Source organism: Rhinolophus sinicus, chromosome 17, assembly GCF_057876585.1.
Source record: "Rhinolophus sinicus isolate RSI-liver-muscle chromosome 17, RSI-T2T, whole genome shotgun sequence".
Classification (NCBI taxonomy): Eukaryota; Metazoa; Chordata; class Mammalia; order Chiroptera; family Rhinolophidae; genus Rhinolophus; species Rhinolophus sinicus.
This window is the reverse complement of record NC_142517.1, coordinates 115,014,625-115,035,972: the sequence shown is the minus strand read 5'-3', so window position 1 is coordinate 115,035,972 and position 21,348 is coordinate 115,014,625. Positions and strand designations below refer to the sequence as shown.

At 40.7% G+C, this 21,348-nt stretch overlaps 1 protein-coding gene and 1 long non-coding RNA gene across 2 annotated transcripts in view; one reads left to right on the top strand and one right to left on the bottom strand.

The window, feature by feature from the left end:
• LOC109439108 (uncharacterized) overlaps positions 1–21,348 on the bottom strand; it is a 36,148-nt gene that overhangs the window by 2,607 nt on the left and 12,193 nt on the right. The window contains 4 exon segments of the mRNA XM_088794413.1: positions 3–2,014; positions 2,303–2,470; positions 19,709–19,888; positions 20,089–20,215. Coding sequence (XP_088650539.1) covers positions 3–2,014; positions 2,303–2,470; positions 19,709–19,888; positions 20,089–20,215 — 2,487 coding nt within the window.
• Positions 9,091–17,050, top strand: LOC141572113 (uncharacterized). The gene is made up of 5 exons (XR_012497275.2): positions 9,091–9,186; positions 9,301–9,377; positions 10,238–10,348; positions 14,995–15,187; positions 16,452–17,050. It is a non-coding gene; the product is annotated as an uncharacterized LOC141572113 (long non-coding RNA).

Below are 21,348 nucleotides of genomic sequence, written 5' to 3'. Positions count from 1 at the left end.
CCGCTATGCATTCTGTTGTGGTGTACTCTAAGTGCTGTCTTACGGACAAAAGTTTTCCCACATTCATTACATCCATAGGGTTTCTCTCCTGTGTGAATTCTCTGATGTGCAGTGGCATTTGACTTCCGGGAGAAAGTTTTCCCACATTCAGTACATTCATAGGGTTTCTCTCCTGTGTGAATTCTCTGATGTATTCTGAGTTTTGATTTAAGGGCAAAAGGTTTCCCACATATAGTACATTCATAGGGTCTCTCTCCTGTGTGAGTCCTCGTATGTGCTCTAAGGTGTGATATCATGTAAAACGTTTTCCCACAGTCACTACATTCATAGGGTTTCTCCCCTGTGTGAATTCTCTGGTGTACCCTGAAGGCTGAATTGGAGGCAAAAGTTCTCCCACAGTCATTACACTCATAAGGTTTCTCCCCTGTATGAATTCTCTGATGTGCACTGACATATGACTTCCGGGAGAAAGTTTTCCCACATTCACTACATTCATAGGGTTTTTCTCCTGTGTGAATTCTTTGATGGACTATGAGGGCTGCTTTAAAGACAAAGGTTTTGCCACATTCATTACATTCATAAGGTTTTTCCCCTTTGTGAATTCTCTCATGTCCACTGAGGTTTGATTTCTGAGAAAAGGTTTTCCCACATTCACTACATTCATAGGGTTTTTCACCTGTATGAATTCTCTGATGTGCACTGAGGTGTGACTTTTGGGAAAAAGTTTTCCCACATTCATTACATTGATAGAGTTTCTCCCCAGTGTGAGTTTTCTGATGTGCTCTGAGGGCTGAATTATACGCAAAAGTCTTCTTACAGTCATGACATTCATATGATTTCTCCCCTGTAGGAATTCTAAGGGTTGAATTACAGGCACAAGATCTCCCACAGTCATTACACATATAAGGTTTCTGCCCTTTGTGAATTCTCTGCTGTGCAGTAAAGTTTGACTTTTTGGAGAAAGTTTTCCCACACTCATTATATACATTGGATTTTACACCTGTGTGAAATCTCTGGTGTACTCTGAGAGTTGAATTGTGAGGAAAAGGTTTCCCACATTCATTATAGTCATAGGGTTTATTTCCTGTGTGAATTCTCTGATGTTCTTTGAGCTGTGCCATCTTGAAGAATGATTTCCCATATTTATTACTCTGATAGGGTTTCAGTTCTGTGTCTGTCTGGTGTACTAAGAGGGAAGGTTTCTTGCATGATTTCCCAGATTCATTGTTATCATAAAGCTTCTTCTTTCTGTGAATTGTCAGATGTTCATTAGCATCTGATGTCTGATAGAAAGTTTTACTATATTCATTACATTCACAGAGACTGACCCCCATATGAGTAGCAGGATAGTGAATAGTGAGTGAATTTGAACAAAAGGATTTCTTGCTTTCCTCACATTCACACGTTTTCTCCCCTGAGCAGGTCCTCTGATGCTGAATGAGGTGTGCTTTCTCGTAAAAGGATTTCCTGCATTCATTACTTTCTAATGACTTCTCTCTTGTGTCACTTTCCTGATGTACACAGAAAAGTGAGTTTTGATACAAGCATTCTCCATATTTACCACTCTTGTAGACTTCCTCTTTTGTCTGAGTTATCTGATGCATTGTAAGGTGTAATTCCTGGGAGAAGTCATTTGCACCTCTATTAAAAACACAGAACTTATCTCCACTTTGTATCTTCTGACGTACTAGATGGGATAAGTTTTGGCTCAAGTTTTCTTCACATTTACTCCTTTCAAAAGCTTGCTGTTTTGTAATTGCTTGCTGAGGTGGAGTGCAGGGTGAATTGCTGTTGAAGTTATTTTCATTTTCATTACATTCATAGTTTGTTGTAATGCTGCAAACTTTATTGAATTCCACAATGGTGGTTTTGTGACACGATCTCTCACATTCATTAATATCAAAGCATTTCTCTCTTGTGCCAGCTCTCATTTGGTTAAACACAGTTGCTTTATCACAGTTTTTCCTAAATTCATCATTCTGACAGAATTCCTCTCCTGTTTGACAACTCTGAGCTGTAACAGAGACAATAGCCTCATTATGTAAAACTTTTCCAAGTTCTCTACATTCAAAGGACTTCTCCATAGTTTCAAATATCTGATGATTTTTCTTACGACTGAGAGCTTTCACGTTTTTATTATATTTGTAAGACTGCTCTCCAGTATAAGTTTTCTCATGTTTAATATCAAGCTGCAACTTTTCACATACATTCATGTAATCAGCCTTCTTTCTTGAATAGTTTCTATCACTAACAATTAATTCAGAAACAAGTGGCAAATTCATTCTACATGAGTCACACTTACAGGGCATTTTTTGTGGAAATTCTGGAGTTATATCCAGATTAATTGGTTTTGCTATAACTTTCTGCTCTTCTCTACTCAATGTTTTGTTGTCACTGAATATTACTTGCCACAAAGGTTTCTCTTGTTTTTCCTGGTTCCTCGTAATGTGGATGTCAACTTTGTAATATCCTAAAATGACAAAAATGGAAAACATCATTTGAATCTTACATTTCTTATTGAGAGGTGCTTATAGCCATATATTTTTGTCATGTATTGTCTATAGTCTCTGGTTATATTTCCAAAATTAAAAATTCATGCACTCAGAAAGACACAGTCAGCCTCTCTCTCTCTCTCTCTCTACCCCATCCATGATGTCACTTAAAAACAAAAACAAAAACTGATGTGTCCAGTGCTGGCCAAGATGAAGCAACCCCAGCCCTCCCTCTTTCAAATACAAATCCCTGGGGAAAAAAATTTGAAAAACAAATGAAGATGCTACAAAATGGAAAGAAAGTGGACTCTTGGACATAAGAAATGACATGGATCACAGTTTCAAGATTTTCTTTTTGCTTCCCAGATATCTTATATGGGGTGCTCAAGTGGTGGAGAAACCTGCAATCCAAAGCCAACAATAGGGAGAGACAAAAGAGCTCCGAGGGGCCGGCCCGGTGGCTCAGGTGGTTAGAGCTCCATGCTCCTAACTCCGAAGGCTGCCAGTTTGATTCCCATATGGGCCAGTGGGCTCTCACCACAAGGTTGCCGGTTCAATTCCTCAAGTCCCGCAAGGGATGGTGGGCTCCGCCCCTGCAACTAAGGTTGAACAGGACACCTTGAGCTGAGCTGCCTCCCGGATGGCTCAGTTGGTTGGAGCGCGGGCTCTCAACCACAAGGTTGCCAGTTCAATTCCTCGAGTCCCGCAAGGGATGGTGGGCTGTGCCCCCTGCAACTAGCAACAGCAACTGGACCTGGAGCTGAGCTGTGCCCTCCACAACTAAGACTGAAAGAACAACAACTTGAAGCTGAACAGCACCCTCCACAACTGAGATTGAAAGGACAACAACTTGACTTGGAAAAAAGGCCTGGAAGTACACATTGTTCCCCAATAAAGTCCTATTCCCCTTCCCCAATAAAATCTTAAAAAAAAAAAAAAAAGAGCTCTGAGAAAAGCCGGTTTCTTCTAGCCAAAGATCTGAGAAAAAGCTGGTCTAACATAATAGAAAATCTTTTTGACAATATCCACCACACTCAAGCCCCCATGCATCCCAAAAAGAAGGAGGGAAAAAAAAATAAACACTGTTCTATGCAGTTCTTCCACAGACATAAAGGATTTGTACACACTAGCAAAATTTTCCTTGAGCCAAACCAAGAATTCATAGGAAAGATCATGAAGAATCCTGAGAAATTTCCATTCACAAGACATTCTGGGAAATGGTCACAGCAGCCACTGCCAAAAGATTTACCTGGAAACATATTCCTATCTACTCAATGAAATCTGCATGGGCAAGAGAAACAAGTCTGTTTGTTTAGGGCACTTGTGGCCATCTCATACCACACTGGAGAATAAAAGCAGGAAAACAAAACACAGAAAAAGAAAAGAGACAGGAAGATATCACACTATTACACTATTACAGCTAGAAGAGATGAAGCAGCATTTGTAAAAACCATATCCTCAAAACCCAGAAACAATAGATTAAAAAGGAGCTAAATTCACATTATTCTCAAATGCACATGAAGCATTCATCAAGATAGACTACATTCTGCGCTGTAAGACAAATCTTAACAACTATAAAGAAATCATATAAAGTGTGATCTCAACCCATAGAGAGAAATTATACTAGAAATCAGTAACACCAAGTTATATGGAAAAATACAAAATAATTCTAAATTCATACACTTTCAATTAAACCATGGGTCAAAGAGGACATCTAATAGAACATTAAGATATTTTGAAGTAAATAAAAACAAGACTGTTCAAAACATAGAATTTAGCAGCATGCAGCTAAAATAGTACTCAGAGATAAGTTTATATCTTAAAATTTTCACATTAGAAAAGACCTCCAAATAGTTTTCTAAGCTTCCACTTTAAGAAACTACAAACAGAATGTAAAGCTAAAGATAACAAAAGGAAGAAAATGATAAGGACTAAAAAATAAAATTGAAAACAGAGAAAAATCAATGAAGCCAAAGGTTACATATTTGTAAAGACTTAAAAAAAAAAGATAAAAATCAACACAGAAAAAATGAGAAAACACATGATCAATATCAGAAATAAAAACAAGAAGGGATGTATCTACTGACACGACATATTAAAGAGATAATAAAGAGTATTATGAAAAACTCTATGCCTATAAATTTGACAATTCATATGAAATGGACACATTTCCTAAAAATAAAAACTACCAAACTCATTCATGTAGAAAGAAATATCCTAAATAGATCTATTTAAGAATTTGTATATGTTGTCAAAAATATGTAGTTCAAAAAGCAGCTCCAGGACTATATGAGCTAACTAGTGCATTCGACCAAATGTTTAAAGACGAAATAATATCAATTTTACATATGAGGTCTGACAATTAAGTTTGCAAACTCATCATAGAAAAAGTACTACCTCATTGCTGAATATCACCACAATCACCATCAAAGTACTCTCCTTGGGGAGCTATACACCGACACTAGTGCCTAGTCCACCCTTCAAAGCAATTTTCGAACTCTTTCTGGAATGGTCATCAGAGTTGTCATCGTATTACCCTTGATGTCCTGAATGTCATCAAAATATCTTCCTTTTAATATTTCTTTTATCTTTCGGTAAAGAAAGAAGTCATTGGGAGCCAAATCAGGTGAGTAGGGAGGGTGATCCAGTACAGGTATTTGTCTGATGGCTAAAAACTCCCTCACAGACAGTGCCGTGTGAGCTGGTGCACTGTCATGATGCAAGAGCCATGAATTGTTGGCGAAAAGTTCAGGTCGTCTAACTTTTTAATGCAGCACTTCCATAAAGTAAACTTGGTTAAATGTTTGTTCAGTTGGTACAAATTCATAATGGATAATCCCTCTGACATCAAAAAAGGTTAGCAACATCGTTGCAACAAGTTAACGAACTGAACTGTCAGACCTTGTAATCTCTTTCAGAACATACAAGATATAAGACTATTTCCTAAATCATTTTATAAGGTGTGTATTATCCTTATAGCAAAACCTAAGAAAATTCAGAAAAGAAAAACGTAGGTGCCAATATCCCCCATGACATAAATGTAAAAATACTGAAAAACAGTAGCTAAAAGAACAAAGCAATATATAAAAAATAATAAATCTGGATCAAGTGGGATTCATCACAAGAATGCAAACTGTTCCAATATTCAAAAGTTAATCAATATAATCCATCATATAAACAGTCTAAAGAATTCAAACCACACACTCCTATAAATTAAGGTAGGAAAATATTTCAATAAATTCAAAATCCATTCATTGACCTAAATAAAAGGAATCTACAAAAAGCCTGTATCTAACATCATACTTAAGAATGAGAGACTGAATGTCTTAACCCTAAGATTGGGAAAAAAAGACAAGGGTGTTTACTCTCAGGACTTCTACTTAAGAGTGTAATGGAGTTCAAACGAATACAATATGACAATAAAAATGAAAGATACAGAGTAAGTCTACACAGAAAAATCACAAAAAGATCTTTTAAAAAATTCCTTAACTAGTAACTGTTTTCAGCAAAGGCAAAATACAAAGTCAATATACAGAAGCCAATAATATACAAATATGATCAATGGGAATTTGAAATCAGATAAACATCATAATTTACCACAACACACAACATGTGCGCACGTGCGCACGCGCGCGCGCACACACACACACACACACACACGGTATCTCTATTCTGAAAACTACTGATGAAAAAAATCATAATGAAAGAAATAAAAGAAATCCTGAATAAATGGAGAGGTATATGTTATTTATCGATTAGAAAGCCATATATTAAGATGTCAATTGTCTTTAATTTGATCTACAGATTCCATGCAATCCCAGCTGAAAGGCCAGCATGCTTTTTTGTAAATATCAAGAAGCTCATTTAGAACTGATATAGACGGAAGTTGGTGGATTCACACTACCTGATTTCAAGAATTAATTAACAAGCTAGTGTCATAATGTTAATGTGCTATTGTCATAAGGATATGTCGATGAACAAAAAAGAATAGCGATGCCACAGAAATAAACAATCTTACACATACAGAATTTAAAATGTATACATATGCAGAAATATGCAAATATTCCCATCTGTTTTCGAAGATCTTGCAAATGCTGTTTAATGAAAAAATGATATTCTTTTCAACATATAGTGCTAGAATAACTGGATTCCCTCTTCAAAAATTTAAACCAAACATACACCTCACACTTTCTATAAAAATGAATATGAAATAGATCACAATGTATAAAACGTAAAATTTAAAAATATCTAGGAAAAAAACATAGGAATAATCTGTGTTCCTTTGAGTTCCAATGTTTCTACACAGGACAACAAAACCATGGTCCTTAGAGACAATTGAAGAACTGGACTTTATGAAAGTGGATGTTCAGTTTTAGCCAGCCTCCTCTGAAACCACGCCAATAGAAGAAGTGGGGTGCAACTTCACTACTGCCAAGTCGGGAGAGAAGTCCAGGTTTCCCACTAAACCTCTACTGACACCCGGGAGTTGGAGAAGATGCTACTCAAACACTGGGCAGAGGTGAGAGATCAGGCCTCCAGAGGCCTCCTACTGGCACCCAGTGTTTCATCAGGTGCCAACGTCCCTAACTCATCTTCACTCCTTTCCGTCTTTCAGAATCTTAATACACATACACACACACACACACACACACGTATAGATGTACTATATGTACATATGTGCAAGTACACATTTAACTGAACTTAGTGGGTGAAGTAGGAGGGAATACATTTTATCCATCTTTCCCTTGCTTAAGCCTTTTTATATCCTATTAATTCCTTCCCTAAGCACACTCATGAACACGTTTTCCTTGTCATCATATAGAATATTTCTACTTTTGCTTTGAAAACTAGGTCATCAAGCCACCTGAATCCAATTTTTTGGTTCTGATCCATAAGGTTCCCTCAGAATTCTTTCCCCACTGCTCTGTGGAGATAGTGCCATGTGTCAAAGACCAATTGCCTATAAAGCACATGTTTTATCTTAAGCTTTCTTTTCTGTTTCACTAATTCATTAAAATATCCCACCTCCAGCTGCATACTACTTAACTACTCAGAGCTTTACATAAATCCTTGATATGTGGTAGGGCAAGTTCACTCTATTTTATGAATGGGATTTGACATTGCATTAAATCTTTACAAATCTATCCCCACTTGAATTTCTTATATAAAAAGTGTTTCTTTTCTTTTGTTTTTGTTAGGGTTACCAAAGTTTCACCCATTTTATTATTTTTTATTGTAAGAATATTCTGCAATTTCTATGTTTTCCAGTTTATTATTAATTTCACTTTTAAATTCTTCTGCTTTCATTAGTATACTTTTGTTACTGTTCTTCCATTATTAATATAAATACGATATTACAAATTTACCTCTATTCACTAATTTAGCTATATCCTATGGTTTCTAATGCACATATTTATTTTTATTATATTATAAATGTCATGCAATTTTGGAATTGATTTCCTTTGTCATACATTGTTTAAAAGATAATTTTTTTACATTTCCATATGGAAAGAGTTTTTTGTTTACTCATTTTATCATTAATTACTACATTTATCAAACTGTTGAGACAATACTTGTGGTGATTCTAATTTGCTGGGTTTATTGTTTTCTTTTTAGACTAAAACTATATTTTCACAATCATATTCCATGAAATTTTAAAAGCTTGTTCTTTGATTTCAGCATACACATATACAAATATGTTTCACTTTAATACAAATACTGAGATGGGTTAGTCAGCATGAGTTCAGGCAGTCAGGAATTCCCTGGTAGAACGGACAAGCACAGTCATATCTTCAAGGCTGTAGCCCTGGGAAACATCATTAGCACAGGACAGCTGGTTCATTTCAAAAAGTCCTGGTTTGTTTCAAAAAGCATTTTCAAAGGCCTCCTCAAGGCTGAGAATTTGATAAAAATGTACCAGTAGGTGTCAGCTTTTCTCCTGAGATACAGAAAAAAAAGTATAAAAACAAAAGCCTTTGCTTTAGCTGTGGGAATCCCATTTTCGGGTACCCCCTCCCACTTGGGAGCTGTAACTCTGCTTTAACAAACTGTCCTGTTCCGCAATGCCTCTCTGGTCTGTGCTTCCATTCTTTGGTTTCTTGAGACTACGATCCCAGAGTACACACACAGAAATATCGTACAACATTTGGGAGCTCCTCCGGGATACGAAGGAGAGGTGAGCACACTGTTTCTGCTACTGCGTGCCTGGTTTCAGGCTCCTATTTACTGATTCTATCTCTCAACAAAATTGGGCCTCCATCAGCCACTTAAAAGCGAATAGCGCGGCTGCCAATATATAAGACACGGAGGACAGGCTTGCAGAAGGGCGCTGGTCAACCCCTTCCGGTGCTGAGCTGGAGGGACGTTGGCCTTAGTCCAACTGCCTTTTCTCTTGCCTTTTCTTGTAAAGCAGGGGGCGAAGACAGCACGAGGTTGGGGTGAATGACCCCTGGCAGTAATTGAAGAGCTCTTGCCATGGTTACTCTGCAGTGCATCCCAAAGACTCCCTGGGTCTTCTCCCAGCCTGACTGCCCGGTAAGGTGCCATTTGGAGGCTCTCCCACCCCTCCTCTGCTACATTCTCCTATTCCTCTGCTGCAGTTTTTCCTTTCTGCGAGGAGGCTGAATACTGGCACGTGGCCAGGATTGTGGGCCTTTGCAGACAACTGAGGGGCTCTGGCCACAGCTACTCTGAGGTGGGTCCAAAGGTCTCCTAGGTCTCTTCCCAGCCCAACCACCCGTAAAGGTGCCAGTTGAATGACTCCTCCCATCTATATTGTTCTTTTCATTCTGTCACTATCTCTCCTCAGCTCTTGAAACACTGGTCCAGGGCCTCTTCCCTGTGAAACCTCCTCAACACTCTCCACCAGCCTCAAGACATCTTAAGGTAAAAACATGGACCTCTGTCGCTATAGGACATCCCTTGTTACTCAGGACAAAATTTACTGGCATCTGGCATACCCTTTCATAGCATCCTACTGGGATCTCCTCCAAGTTTTTTAAGTGCAAATGGAGGTGTTCTGACATTCACACCCAACATCTGTTGTTTCTGTGACTTTCTCACCCGTTGCCCATTGTCCAATAATTGTTTAGCAGCCCGAGTCCATCGAGGACACCACCCTGGGGTCCCGAATGTCTCACCATGTTCATTTTGTACCTTGATTTTTGCCAACCATCAGGCAAACTCCTTGGGGAAAACCGACATATTCTGGAGTCGCTTTTCCTTAAGGAAGCTGCCCTATCCGAAGCCTTTTGGGGCTTCTGATACCTCTTTCTGTCCCCCTCACATATTGGACAACATGGCCTCCCTCTACACCCTTTCATTCAAGCAACGTATCTTCTTTACAGAAAGTCCTAGATGGACTTGAGCATATACTCCCTCCTTAACCACTTCTATTTGGAAGGCCCCCAGTACATTGATTGTGCCATCAATTTTCGAGATGCCCAGAGTCAGGCCATACACCCCTCTACTTTGAAACACTGCATTGTCGGCCACTACCTTATTTGGTCTGTGGGCAGACGACACCAGACATTCAGGCAGGGATATTCCCAGATTTGGGCAGGCGCTCACTGGGGACACAGGTTGGGCAGCCTCGTTAAGCATGACTAACCCTGGTGTGCCGTGTCTCCTCACATGCCTTGGAACCAGTCAGTGGTTTCCTTGACCCAGGCTCTATAGGATCCTCTAGATAGGTTGTTGTGAGACAAATTGCAATGAGACGCCTTTCTGTTCTTCCTCCCTTCCAGATGGGCAATCAGCCCTCATGCACCTTCACCCCCCTGAATTGCATCTTGAAACACTGGGACAAATTTCACCCTCAGACTCTGAAGAAGCGGTACCTGGTCTTTTGTTCTGAGGTTTGGCCTTAATATAAATTAGAAGATGGGGAGACTTGGCCTTCAGAGGGAAGTACTAACTATAATACTATCATGCAGCTAGATATGTTTTACAGACAGGAAGACAAATGATCTGAAGTTCCATATGTTCAGGCTCTTTTGCTCTAAGGGACAACCCAGACCTCTGCCAAAAGTATACGTTTGATCCAGCTCTTTTGGCTGTGATTTCTTGTTCCCCTCCTCTAAAGGAGACCCATTCAAAGGAAATTCCAACCGGACCCTCCTCTCCAGAGGAGGTCCCCTCAGTAGACACCAAGGCAGAGGACTGTCCCAAGACTCTATACCTTGCCCTTCGTCCTGAGCCGGCTCCTGCCCCAGCTCCCTCTCATTGCCCTCCTATATAGGACTTCCTATACAAAAGCACCCCTAGCTGGGAATAAATCTACTTCCTTTACAGGAGATGCCAGGAGAATTTGGGCCTGTCAGGGTTCAAGTTCCTTTCAGTCTACAGGATCTCAGACAAATAAAGGGAGATCTAGGGAAGTTTTCAGATGACCCTGATAAATATATACAAGTTTTCTAAAACTTAATCCAGGTCTTTGACCTCCCTTGGAAAGATGCCATGTTACTCTTAAATCAAACTCTCACCAGTTCTGAGAAACAAGCAGCCCAACAAGCTGCCAAAAAGTTTGGAGATGATCAGTTCCTAGCATATCATGATCAACAGGCAGAAGGGGACCCCATTCGGGAGCCCTTTCCTACAGGGAAGCAAGCAGTACCCACTAACAATCCACACTGGGATCCTGATACAGCCATGGGAAATTGGCAGAAAAAAACATTTTCTGGCATGCGTTTTAGAGGGACTAAGGAGAATAAGGACCAAACCAATCAATTATTCAAAGCTGTCTATTATTAGCCAGAATTCGGAAGAAAATCCCTCAGCCTTTTTAGAAATACTCAGAGAGGCCTTAATTAAATACACTCCTATAAGGCCAGACTCCTTCGAAGAGGAAATTCTTCCAAAAGACAAATTTATAACTCAGGCTGCCCCAGATATCCGCAGAAAATTACAAAGATTGCCTATTGGCCCCAAAGGCACCTTGGACCAAGTACTCAAGGTAGCCAACACTGTCTTTTATGATCAGGACCAGGAAAAAGCCTAGGATGTGGAGAGGAAAATAAGAAAAAAGGCAGAAGTATTGGTGGCTACCTTATAGGCTACAGCCCAACAGGGGACCCAGGGGAAATCCCGCTGCTACTGCTGCGGGAAGTCTGGACACTGGAGAAAGGAATGTCCATAGCAACTGGAACTGACCCGGAGACCTCCATGGCCCTGTCCCATCTGTAAAGGGGGTCACTGGAAGTCACACTGTCCCCAGAGGCCCCCACCCCCGAGGCCAGCCTCGGCCAGTCAGACTCCCACACGGGACTGAGGGGGCCTGGGCCTTCTAACGAAGGCTCCTTCATCCCACCTAATCATTGGGACTCACGAGCCCTGGGTAACCCTAGAAATAGAAGGAAAATCTATTGATTTCCTTCTAGACACAGGAGCCATTTTCTCCATCCTCCTCTCCAACCCAGGGACCCTCTCTAATCGACATGTTACTGTTCTCAGAGTAATGGGCAAGCCAATTACTAAATAGTTTTCCCAGCCCTTAGGCTGCATATGGGGTGATCTAATGTTCTCCCATTCTTTCTTAATCAGGCCAGAAAGCCGTACCCAACTGTTAGGAAGAGACATCATGACTGAGATGGGCACTGTTGTCCTCCTGGCCCCTGGAAGTCCTCCTAGCTGCCTCCCAGTTGTAGAAGCCGACATCAGCCCTGAAGTTTGGGCCACACAGGGGATAAGCAATCGTGCCTTAATGGCCACCCCAGTCCATATTCATCTTAAGGACCCCACTCTATTTCCTTGCCAGAAACAATACCCTCTAAAACCTGAGGCAAAGAAAGGACTAATATCAATCATTAACAATCTCAAACAACAAGGCCTTCTTAAAGAATGCAGTAGTCTTTGCAATACGCCCATCTTAGGAATTCCCAAACCAAATGGGAAGTGGAAACCAGTCCAAGACCTGTGGGCCATCAACGAGGCAGTTATTCCTGTACACCCTGTAGTTCCAAATCCTTACACTCTCTTAGCCCAAATACCTGAGACTGCCAGATGATTCACAGTTTTAGATCTAAAGGATGCCTTTTTCTGCATACCAGTACATCCTGACTCACAATATCTCTTTGCCTTTGAGGACCATGGAAGCCAGACTTTACAGCTCACCTGGACAGTACTGCCCCAAGGGTTTAGAGATAGTCCCCACCTATTTGGACAGGCTCTCTCTAAGGAACTGTCAGAATTTTCTTATAACAGTTACACACTCTTACAATATGTTGATGATCTCCTATTGTGTGCTCCATCTGAGGACCTCATCAGCTGAGGCACTACAGCCCTTCTACATTTTTTAGCCTCCAAGGGCTACAAGATTTCCAAGGCCAAGGCCAAATGTGTCAAACTTCTGTCAAACACCTGGACTAATTATCTCCGAAGGGACTAGGGTCCTGGGACAGGACAGGATCCGTCCCATCTCCACTTATCCCCTACCTAAGACCCTTAAACAACTAAGGGGTTTCCTAGGTATCACCAGCTACTGCTGCCTATGGATCCTGGGATAGGGAACATGGAGAAATTGCCCATCCTCTCAATCAGTTAATCAGAGATACTCAGGCTGCAAATACCCACCTATTACTTTGGAGCCCAGAGGCAAAACAGATTTTCAGCCTTTCAAAACAGGCATTATTAAGTGTGCTGACCTTAAGCATTCCCACAGGAAAATCCTTTCACCTATAGATAACAGAGAGGAAAGGAATGGCTTTAGGAGTCCTGATGCAACCCAAGGGAACTAGATCTTGCAGCACTTGTTTCCAGCCGTAGTGGCGGCTGCTCTCCTAGTTCACGAAACCATCAAGTTCCCAATGAGACAAGACTTAACTGTTTGTGCCCCACACCACATCCAATGGCTGTTAAATGCTGATAATAGTCACCAGTTCACAGATAGCCACCTCTGGCAGTATCAAGCTCTCTTATTAGAGGGTCCTGCAATCCAAATATGGATCTGCTCCACCCTTAATCTAGCCAAACTCTTCCCTGAGACAGAGGAAGAATTAACTGATAACTGCCAACAAGTTTTAATGCAAACCTATGCTGCTAGAGCAGATTTACAAGAAACACCTCTAGACAACCCAGACGACGCTCTTCACTATGAGAGCTCTTTTATAGAAAATGCCATACGAAAGGCTGCATATGCTGTGGTTACTCTACATGGTACCTTAGAAAATACAAGCCTTCCCTCCAGGGCCAGCGCACAATTTGCTGCGCTAATAGCTCTCACCCGAGCACTGGAGCTAAGTAAAGGAAAGAGAGCCAATACTGCTTCAAAATATGCCTTTTTAGTATTAAATGCCCATGGAAACATTTGGAAAGAAAGACGCTGCCTAACAGCCACCGGGTCACCCGTCAGATATCACCAGGAGACCAACCGATTACTACAGGCAGCACATTCTCCTTGAGAAATAGCAATCATGCATTGCAAGGGACACCAAAAAAGAAGTGATGAGATTTCTGAAGGCAAGAGATTAGCAGACCAAACAGCTAAAAATGCTGCCAAAGTGGGTCTTAATCTATACAAGCTCCTCTAGTTTGGGATGGATCCATAACTCAAATTAAGCCCCAATATACTCAAAAGGAACAAGATTGGGCCAAAACAAGGGGCTACACTGCCCAACCCATGGGTTGGATACAAGGGGAGGATGGTCGTTTATACCCCCCAGCAGCCAATCAACGGAAAAATTCTTAACACCCTCCACCAAACCTTCTACCTGGGAAAATTTTCCAAAGGCCCAAAGATTACTCACAGGAAAAGATCTTCAAAACACTATACAACATATTCTTACATCTTGTGAAGTCTGCCATAAAAATAACCCTCGAACACATCCTCAGGCACCCATAGGGGTGCAAAGACAAGGCAAATGCCCAGGGGAAGATTGGCAGTTAGACTTCACCCAAATGCCCAAAGCCAAGGGGTATAAATATCTCCTAGTATGGGTAGACACCTTCACACACTGGGTTGAAGCCTTTCCTTGTAGGACAGAAAAGGCGATGAAGTAGTCAAGGTCTTAATCTTGGAAATTATACCTAGATTTGGCCTCCCAGGTCTCTCCCAAGTAACAATGGAGCTTCTTTCAAGTCTTCAGTCACCGAGGGTGTTTCCAAAGCCCTTGGGATATACTATCACCTCTACCGTTGTGGATTGGAGGCCACAATCCTCAGGCAAGGTAGAAAAGACCAATGACATCATCAAAAACCATTCTATCACAAAAAACTAGTCAACATTGGATAGCTTTACTTCCTACAGCTGTTCTTCACATTCGAAATACCCCAATTAAATGTGGTCTAAGCCCTTTTGAAATGTTATATGGAAGACCTTTTTTAACCAATGACCTCCTAATCGATCGTGAGACTATAGAATTAACCCAACATATAACCTCTCTAGCACAATTTCAACAGGCCATCCAACAATTGTCAAAAGCCCAATCCCGAGCAGGTCAAAAACCCCTATTTAACTCTGGGGATGAAGTTCTTATTAAATCTCTCCCTTCTTTGTCTTCAACACTAGATCCAGTGTGGAAGAGACCCTACACCGTGATTCTCTCTAGCCTCACAACAATAAAAGTCCCAGAATCTGACTCTTGGATCCACCACTCTTGAGTCAAGCCCTGGACAAACACACCCCCATAAAAGAAAAGACAAAAGTCCTAAATATTCCAGCCAACCCCTAGAGGACCTAAAACTTCTTCTATGTCGTACAGGTAAGTACTCAGATGATAAAATTTAACTAAAAAGAACACACTAGGGGGATTCAGTTTTCTAGTTAGTTGTGCTGTGCTAGATCCGCCCCCCCTTCATGTCATTATCTATCCTGGGCAGGTCTAGGATCAGGAGTAGCCTGCATTTTCTTCGGAGGCTACATTCTAATCAGCCTCTGGAAATTCCCTGAAGATTACTGTACTAGCACCTCCTATAGGCTTAAAATATACGAACTACTCAACAGAGCCATTCAGTTGGAATGTATTATTAAGTTTTGCTCTTTTTAATAGTCTTGCAAAAGGGAGTTCAAGCTAGTCCCATGCCCTTCCAAAAAAAATGAAAACATGGGTTTACTTAGCCAAACATATAATAAACGTATCAGACTTTTGTCTTACTGCAGGAACCTATATAGAACAAACTTTCACTTCCTGTCTGGTGGGGTATCTTTCAGTTTATTGATAAGCCCATATCCTATTCTGATATCTATAATTGGAGTCCCATCAGTACCCAAAAGGATATGAGCATGTTTTCCCTCCAGGTAAGAGCTGTAACTCTGGCTGATCAATGTGTTAATTTCACCGGCTGCTCCGACCAGTGCTTTATTCTTTCAGGTGGTAACAGTTTGAACTGTAGCTTTACCACTTCTATGAGTTATGATAATGCACATGTCAAATTACTGGCTGGATGGTTTCTCATTTGTGGGAAGATAGCCTACTCTTACGTCGCAGCTTATAGCACTGGGTGACCCTGCTGTCTCGGAAGATTAACTGTCTTTTTACCTCAAAAGCCTCATCAGGTTAGACCTCGCAGAGAACTTACTTTGGACTCTAGCTGTAACAGCGATATACATTTATTCAGCCCTTGTCTCTTTTTGTAGTACCCACTATGACCATTGCCTTAAATGTGGAGATTAGTCACATAGCTCGCTCAATGGCAAAGGCCCTCAATGCTACCTGGCAGGCTATCCACGCCATGGGACAAGTGTTAGGACAGGTCAGAGAAGCACTTCTCGAAAACAGAGCTGCCATAGATTGCCTACTCCTCAAACACAATAAAGGATGTGAAAATTTTACAGGGTTATGCTGTTTCAATCTCTGATAATTCAGTTAATTGAAAATAAAGTTCAACAAATTCATGACATAGTTTCCAATATTAAACAAAAAACAGGATTCTTTGGCTTAGATTTTTTCTTCCTTACTTCCTGGCTTCCTAGTTTAGTGGGATTTAAAGAAACTTTTCTCATTTTTCTTTTATTCATTATTATAGGGATTACTGTATGCTGTTGCCTACAATGAGTCTCAGCTTGCAGACTACCCACTGGTTGGCTACGATGGCCCATAAGATAATATCCTCACCTGGACTCATTCATCTACAGGGGACCCTTAGATAGACCTCTGGACAAGCCCTAGCTGCCAGTCTCTCTACGCCCCTCCTCTGCCTGAAGTAGCCAGAGCGGTTGTCGCCATTATTCCTAATGGCAGTTAGGGTTTCATCTTCACAGGGGGGATTGATGCAGGTTAGTTCGTATGATGTCAGGCAGTCAGGAATTCCCTGGTAGAACGGACAAGCACAGTCGTATCTTCAAGGCCGTAGCCCTGAGAAACATCATTAGAACAGGACAGCTGGTTTGTTTCAAAAAGTCCTGTTCAAAAAATACTGGTTTCAAAAAGCCTTCTCAAAAGCCTCCTCAAGGCTGAGAATTTGATAAAAATGTACCAGTAGGCATCAGCTTTTCTCCTTAGATACAGGAAAAAAAAAGTGCAAAAACAAAAGACTTTGCTTAAGCTGTGGGCATCCCAGTTTCAGGTACCCCCTCCCATTTGGGAGCTCTAATTCTTTTCTTTAATAAACTATCCTGTTCTGCATTGCCTCTCTGGCCTGTGCTTCTGTTCTTCGGTTCCGCAAGACCACGATCCCAGAGTACACATACACACAGAAATATTCTACATCAATATCATTCATATCCTCTATGAATATACTTATTTAACATCCACTGCACTTCTTCTTTCATCAGATGAGGCACAGCAGGTACTGAAATAACTTCATTAAACATTGTTTCGTGACAACGTGGATGAGAACAAAAAAATCAATTCCCAGACAGGGTCATTGTCTTCTGAGTTGGCATGTTCTCCCCATCTCTGTGTGGGGTTTTTCCGGGTACACTGGTTTCATCTCACACCCCAAGATGTGCATTTTTCATGAACTGGCGTGTCTCCACTGCCCCCAGTCTGACTGAGTGTGGTATGTATGATGCACCCTATGATGGAATGGTGTCCTGTCCACGGTGGGTCCCCACTTTCAGCCCTGAGCTGCTGGGATAGGCTCCGGCCACCTACCAAGGTAAACTCGCATAAGCAGGTAGGAAAATAAAATCAGTTTTCAAGAACCTATCGGCGTTAATGGAAGACTTACTGCCTATTAAGATCTCCTAATTCAAGTGAACTTTATGTTCTTAGAAATCCATTACTTTGTGTTTTATGAATGTTAACATCACATTGTTTGGTGCAGTCTTTCAACTTCTTATGGGTTCACGTTAACCTGTGCTACTCTGCTAGCAGCCTTCTTTAAGTTAATGAATACATTGCCAAAATTCAAACCTGAACAATAACAGAACACTAAATCCTAAATTGTTTTATTTTTAGTGACTTAATAACTCTATCATTCTTTTATTACAGTCTTTCTAAGATACTTGTTTGGGGATATCCTTTTTAGCTAATAAGTATGAACCAATCATTTATATTTAGTGACTGTGAAATATGTTTCATCTAACTTATGTCAATCTTTGTTACCCTGTTTAAATGGTTTCACAACAAAAAGTTTCAATGAGAATACTTATTTAAGATGATTTTACTTTTTGCTTGAGGCATTATACTGAAACTATAAATTCCTGGAATTGTTTTATTAGGTTAGACAAAGGCCAATAAGCACATGAAAAGATGTGTGACTTCATCAGTGATCAGGAAAATTGTTATGGACTAAACTGTGTCTTCTGCAAACTTTTATTTTGAAGCCCTAACCCCCAACGGAACTGTATTTGGAGATAGACCTTTGGGGAGGTAATGAAGGTTAAATGAGGTAATAAAGGTGGGGCCCTAATTCTATACAACTGGAGTCCTTATAAAAACAGAAAGAGACATCACAACTCTTGCTCTCTCCGTGTGTGCGCAGAGGAAAGGCCATCTGAGGACGTGGTGAGCCAGGAAAAGAGGCCTCACCAGAGATCAACCAGTCTGGTCCCTTGATCGTGGCCTCCAGAACTGTGAGAAATAAATTTCTGTTATTTATGCCAACCAGGGTACGGCACTGTGTTATGCCAGCCCAGCTGACTAATACAGAAAAGCAAATCAAAACCTCAGTGATATAGCACTTCACATCCACTCACATGGCTATAATCAAAATGTCAGAGGGCAGCTGGATGGCTCAGTTGGTTAGACCGTGAGCTCTGAACAAGGTTGCTAGTTCGATTCCCACATGGGCCAGTGAGCTGCGCCCTCCACAACTAGATTGAAGACAATGGAGCTGTCGAGTTACCGCTGAGCTTCCGGAGGGGCGGCCTGATGGCTCAGCTGGTTAAAGCACGAGCTCTCAACAACAAGATTGCCAGTTCAATTCCCACATGGAGTGGTGGGCTGCGTCGCCTGCAACTAAAGATTGAAAACTGAACTGGACTTGGAGCTAAGCTGCGCTCTCAACAGTTAGATTGAAGGACAACGACTTGGAGCTGATGGGCCCTGGAGAAATACACTATTTCCCAAAATTCCCAAAAGAAAATTTAAAAACAACAACAACAACAAAACTGTCAGATAATAAGTGCTGGTGAAGAGTGGAGGAATTGGAACCCTCGTGTCCTGTCATTAGGAATGTGAAATGGTACAGCTCAGGAAAACAGAGTGCCACAGAGTTACCATAGAAACGAGTAATTCCACTTCTAGCTGGGACCTCAAGGGAAACAAAAGCAAAGCCATGGAAAAACTTGTAAATGAATGATTATATCAGCGTTACTCAACAATAGCCAAAAGGTAGAATCCCAAAGGTCCAATAACTGATGAATGGACATACAAATGATGTATATCCAGAAAATGATGTATATCCAGACAATGAAATATTATTTTGCAATTAAAACGATGGAGTAAGTACTAACGCATCCTATAATATGAACTTTGTGATGCAAAGTGAAAGAAACCAATCACAAAAGAACACATAGTGTGTAATCCCACTTATATGTAATGTACAGAATTGCCAAATCTATAGAGACAGAAAAATCAACGGTTGCTAGGGCTGGAGGGGACAGGACACAGCTAAAGGGTATGGGGTTTCTCTCTGAGGTGAAGAAAACTGACTGTAGTGATGTTTACATATATCTTTGAATATATTAAAAGCCAGTGAACTGTATACCTTAAATGGGTGAATTGTGTAATATGCGAATTACATCTCAATAAAGCTGTTTAAAAAGAAAATCACTGTCAGAAGAGTTTCCCTTTAAGGTCTAGACCTGGAGATTCCTTCTGTCCGTGCTCACTCACCTGGGTACCTCTGGTTTAGGAATTCTTCGTCTAAGGACCAGGGTTCTTCCCCTTGCTCCAACTTGAAGATCACCTGGGGTTTGGTAATGCAATACCCTGTGAACGCAATAATTGAGGGGATATGTAGACCCGATCCATGGGTTTTGTAGTTTCTGATTATGGAGAAAGATGCAGCAGCAACTGGAAAATGAAAGCACCATTTGCTCCTTTCAATGGGAAAGTAATGACACAGACGTTGTTTCTGTGTCTATAGAGGTTTCAGTTACCTAGGCCTCTTAATCAAAAGCCTAAATAACACTAATCTCTAGGTGCATGTGATTTGATAATTTTTAAAAAAGGAATTGTATTGCAGAGGGAGTCAGGTGGTAAGGTCTGCTCACCCATGGAGACCAGGTGGCTGTAGTTCTCCAGCATCACATCTCTGTAGAGGGCCCTCTGAGCGGGGCCCAGGTACGGCCACTCCTCCTGGGTGAACTCTATAGTCACGTCTTCGAATGACAGGGATCTCTGTGGTAACACATTTTGTTCAAAAGTTCAGAATTAGGTGACAGAGCAAATAACTTTGAGAACTACTATTTTCCTGTTTACACTTAGGCTCCAAAACAAATACATATAAAAGCATGTCTATTTTTTAATTAATTTGTCTTAAACTTGGGAGTTTCTCAATTAGTTAAAAAGCTTTTTTTTTAATTTTTTATTTTTATTAAAGCTTATTGGGGTGACAATTGTTAGTAAAGTTACATAGATTTCAGGTGTACAATTCTGTATTACATCCTCTATAAATCCCATTGTGTGTTCACTACCCAGAGTCAGTTCTCCCTCCATCACCATATATTTGATCCCCTTTACCCTCTTCTACGACACCCCTCCCCCCTTCCCTCTGGTAACCACTAAACTATTGTCTGTGTCTGTGAGCTTTTGTTTCTCATTTGTTTGTCTTGTTCTTTTGTTGTTTTTGGTTTACATACCACATATCGGTGAAATCATATGGTTCTCTGCTTTTTCTGTCTGACTTATTTCGCTTAGCATTATAATCTCAAGATACATCCATGTTGTCACAAATGGTCCTATTTCATCTTTTCTTACCACCGAACAGTATTCCATTGTGTATATATACCACAATTTCTTTATCCATTCATCTATCGAAGGACATTTTGGTTGTGTGTATGTCTTGGCCACTGTGAACAAAGCTGCAATGAACATTGGAGCACACGTGTCTTTATATATAAATGTTTTCAGATTTTTTGGGTAGATACCCAGGAGAGGGATTGCTGGGTCATATGGTAATTCTATTCGTAATATTTTGAGGAAACTCCACACTGCCTTCCATAGCGGCTGCACCAGTCTGCATTCCCCCCAACAGTAATTAGAAAGTTTTTTAATGTAACATACTTAATTTATATATATTTATGAATTGTAAATTTTTAAAACAAAGAAAAAAATTTCATTGTACAGAGAGTTCCTACAATTCTTCTTCTACATCCCAAGGGACGACCCTAGAGAATTCCAGCACTTTCAATCCCTCCATGGAAACCACTACCAACAATGATGGGAGCCATGGAAGGGGTACATGGAAGCTCAGGAGATAACATACACGACTGAACTTCTGTCTAAATGAACATACAATATATAAATCTAGA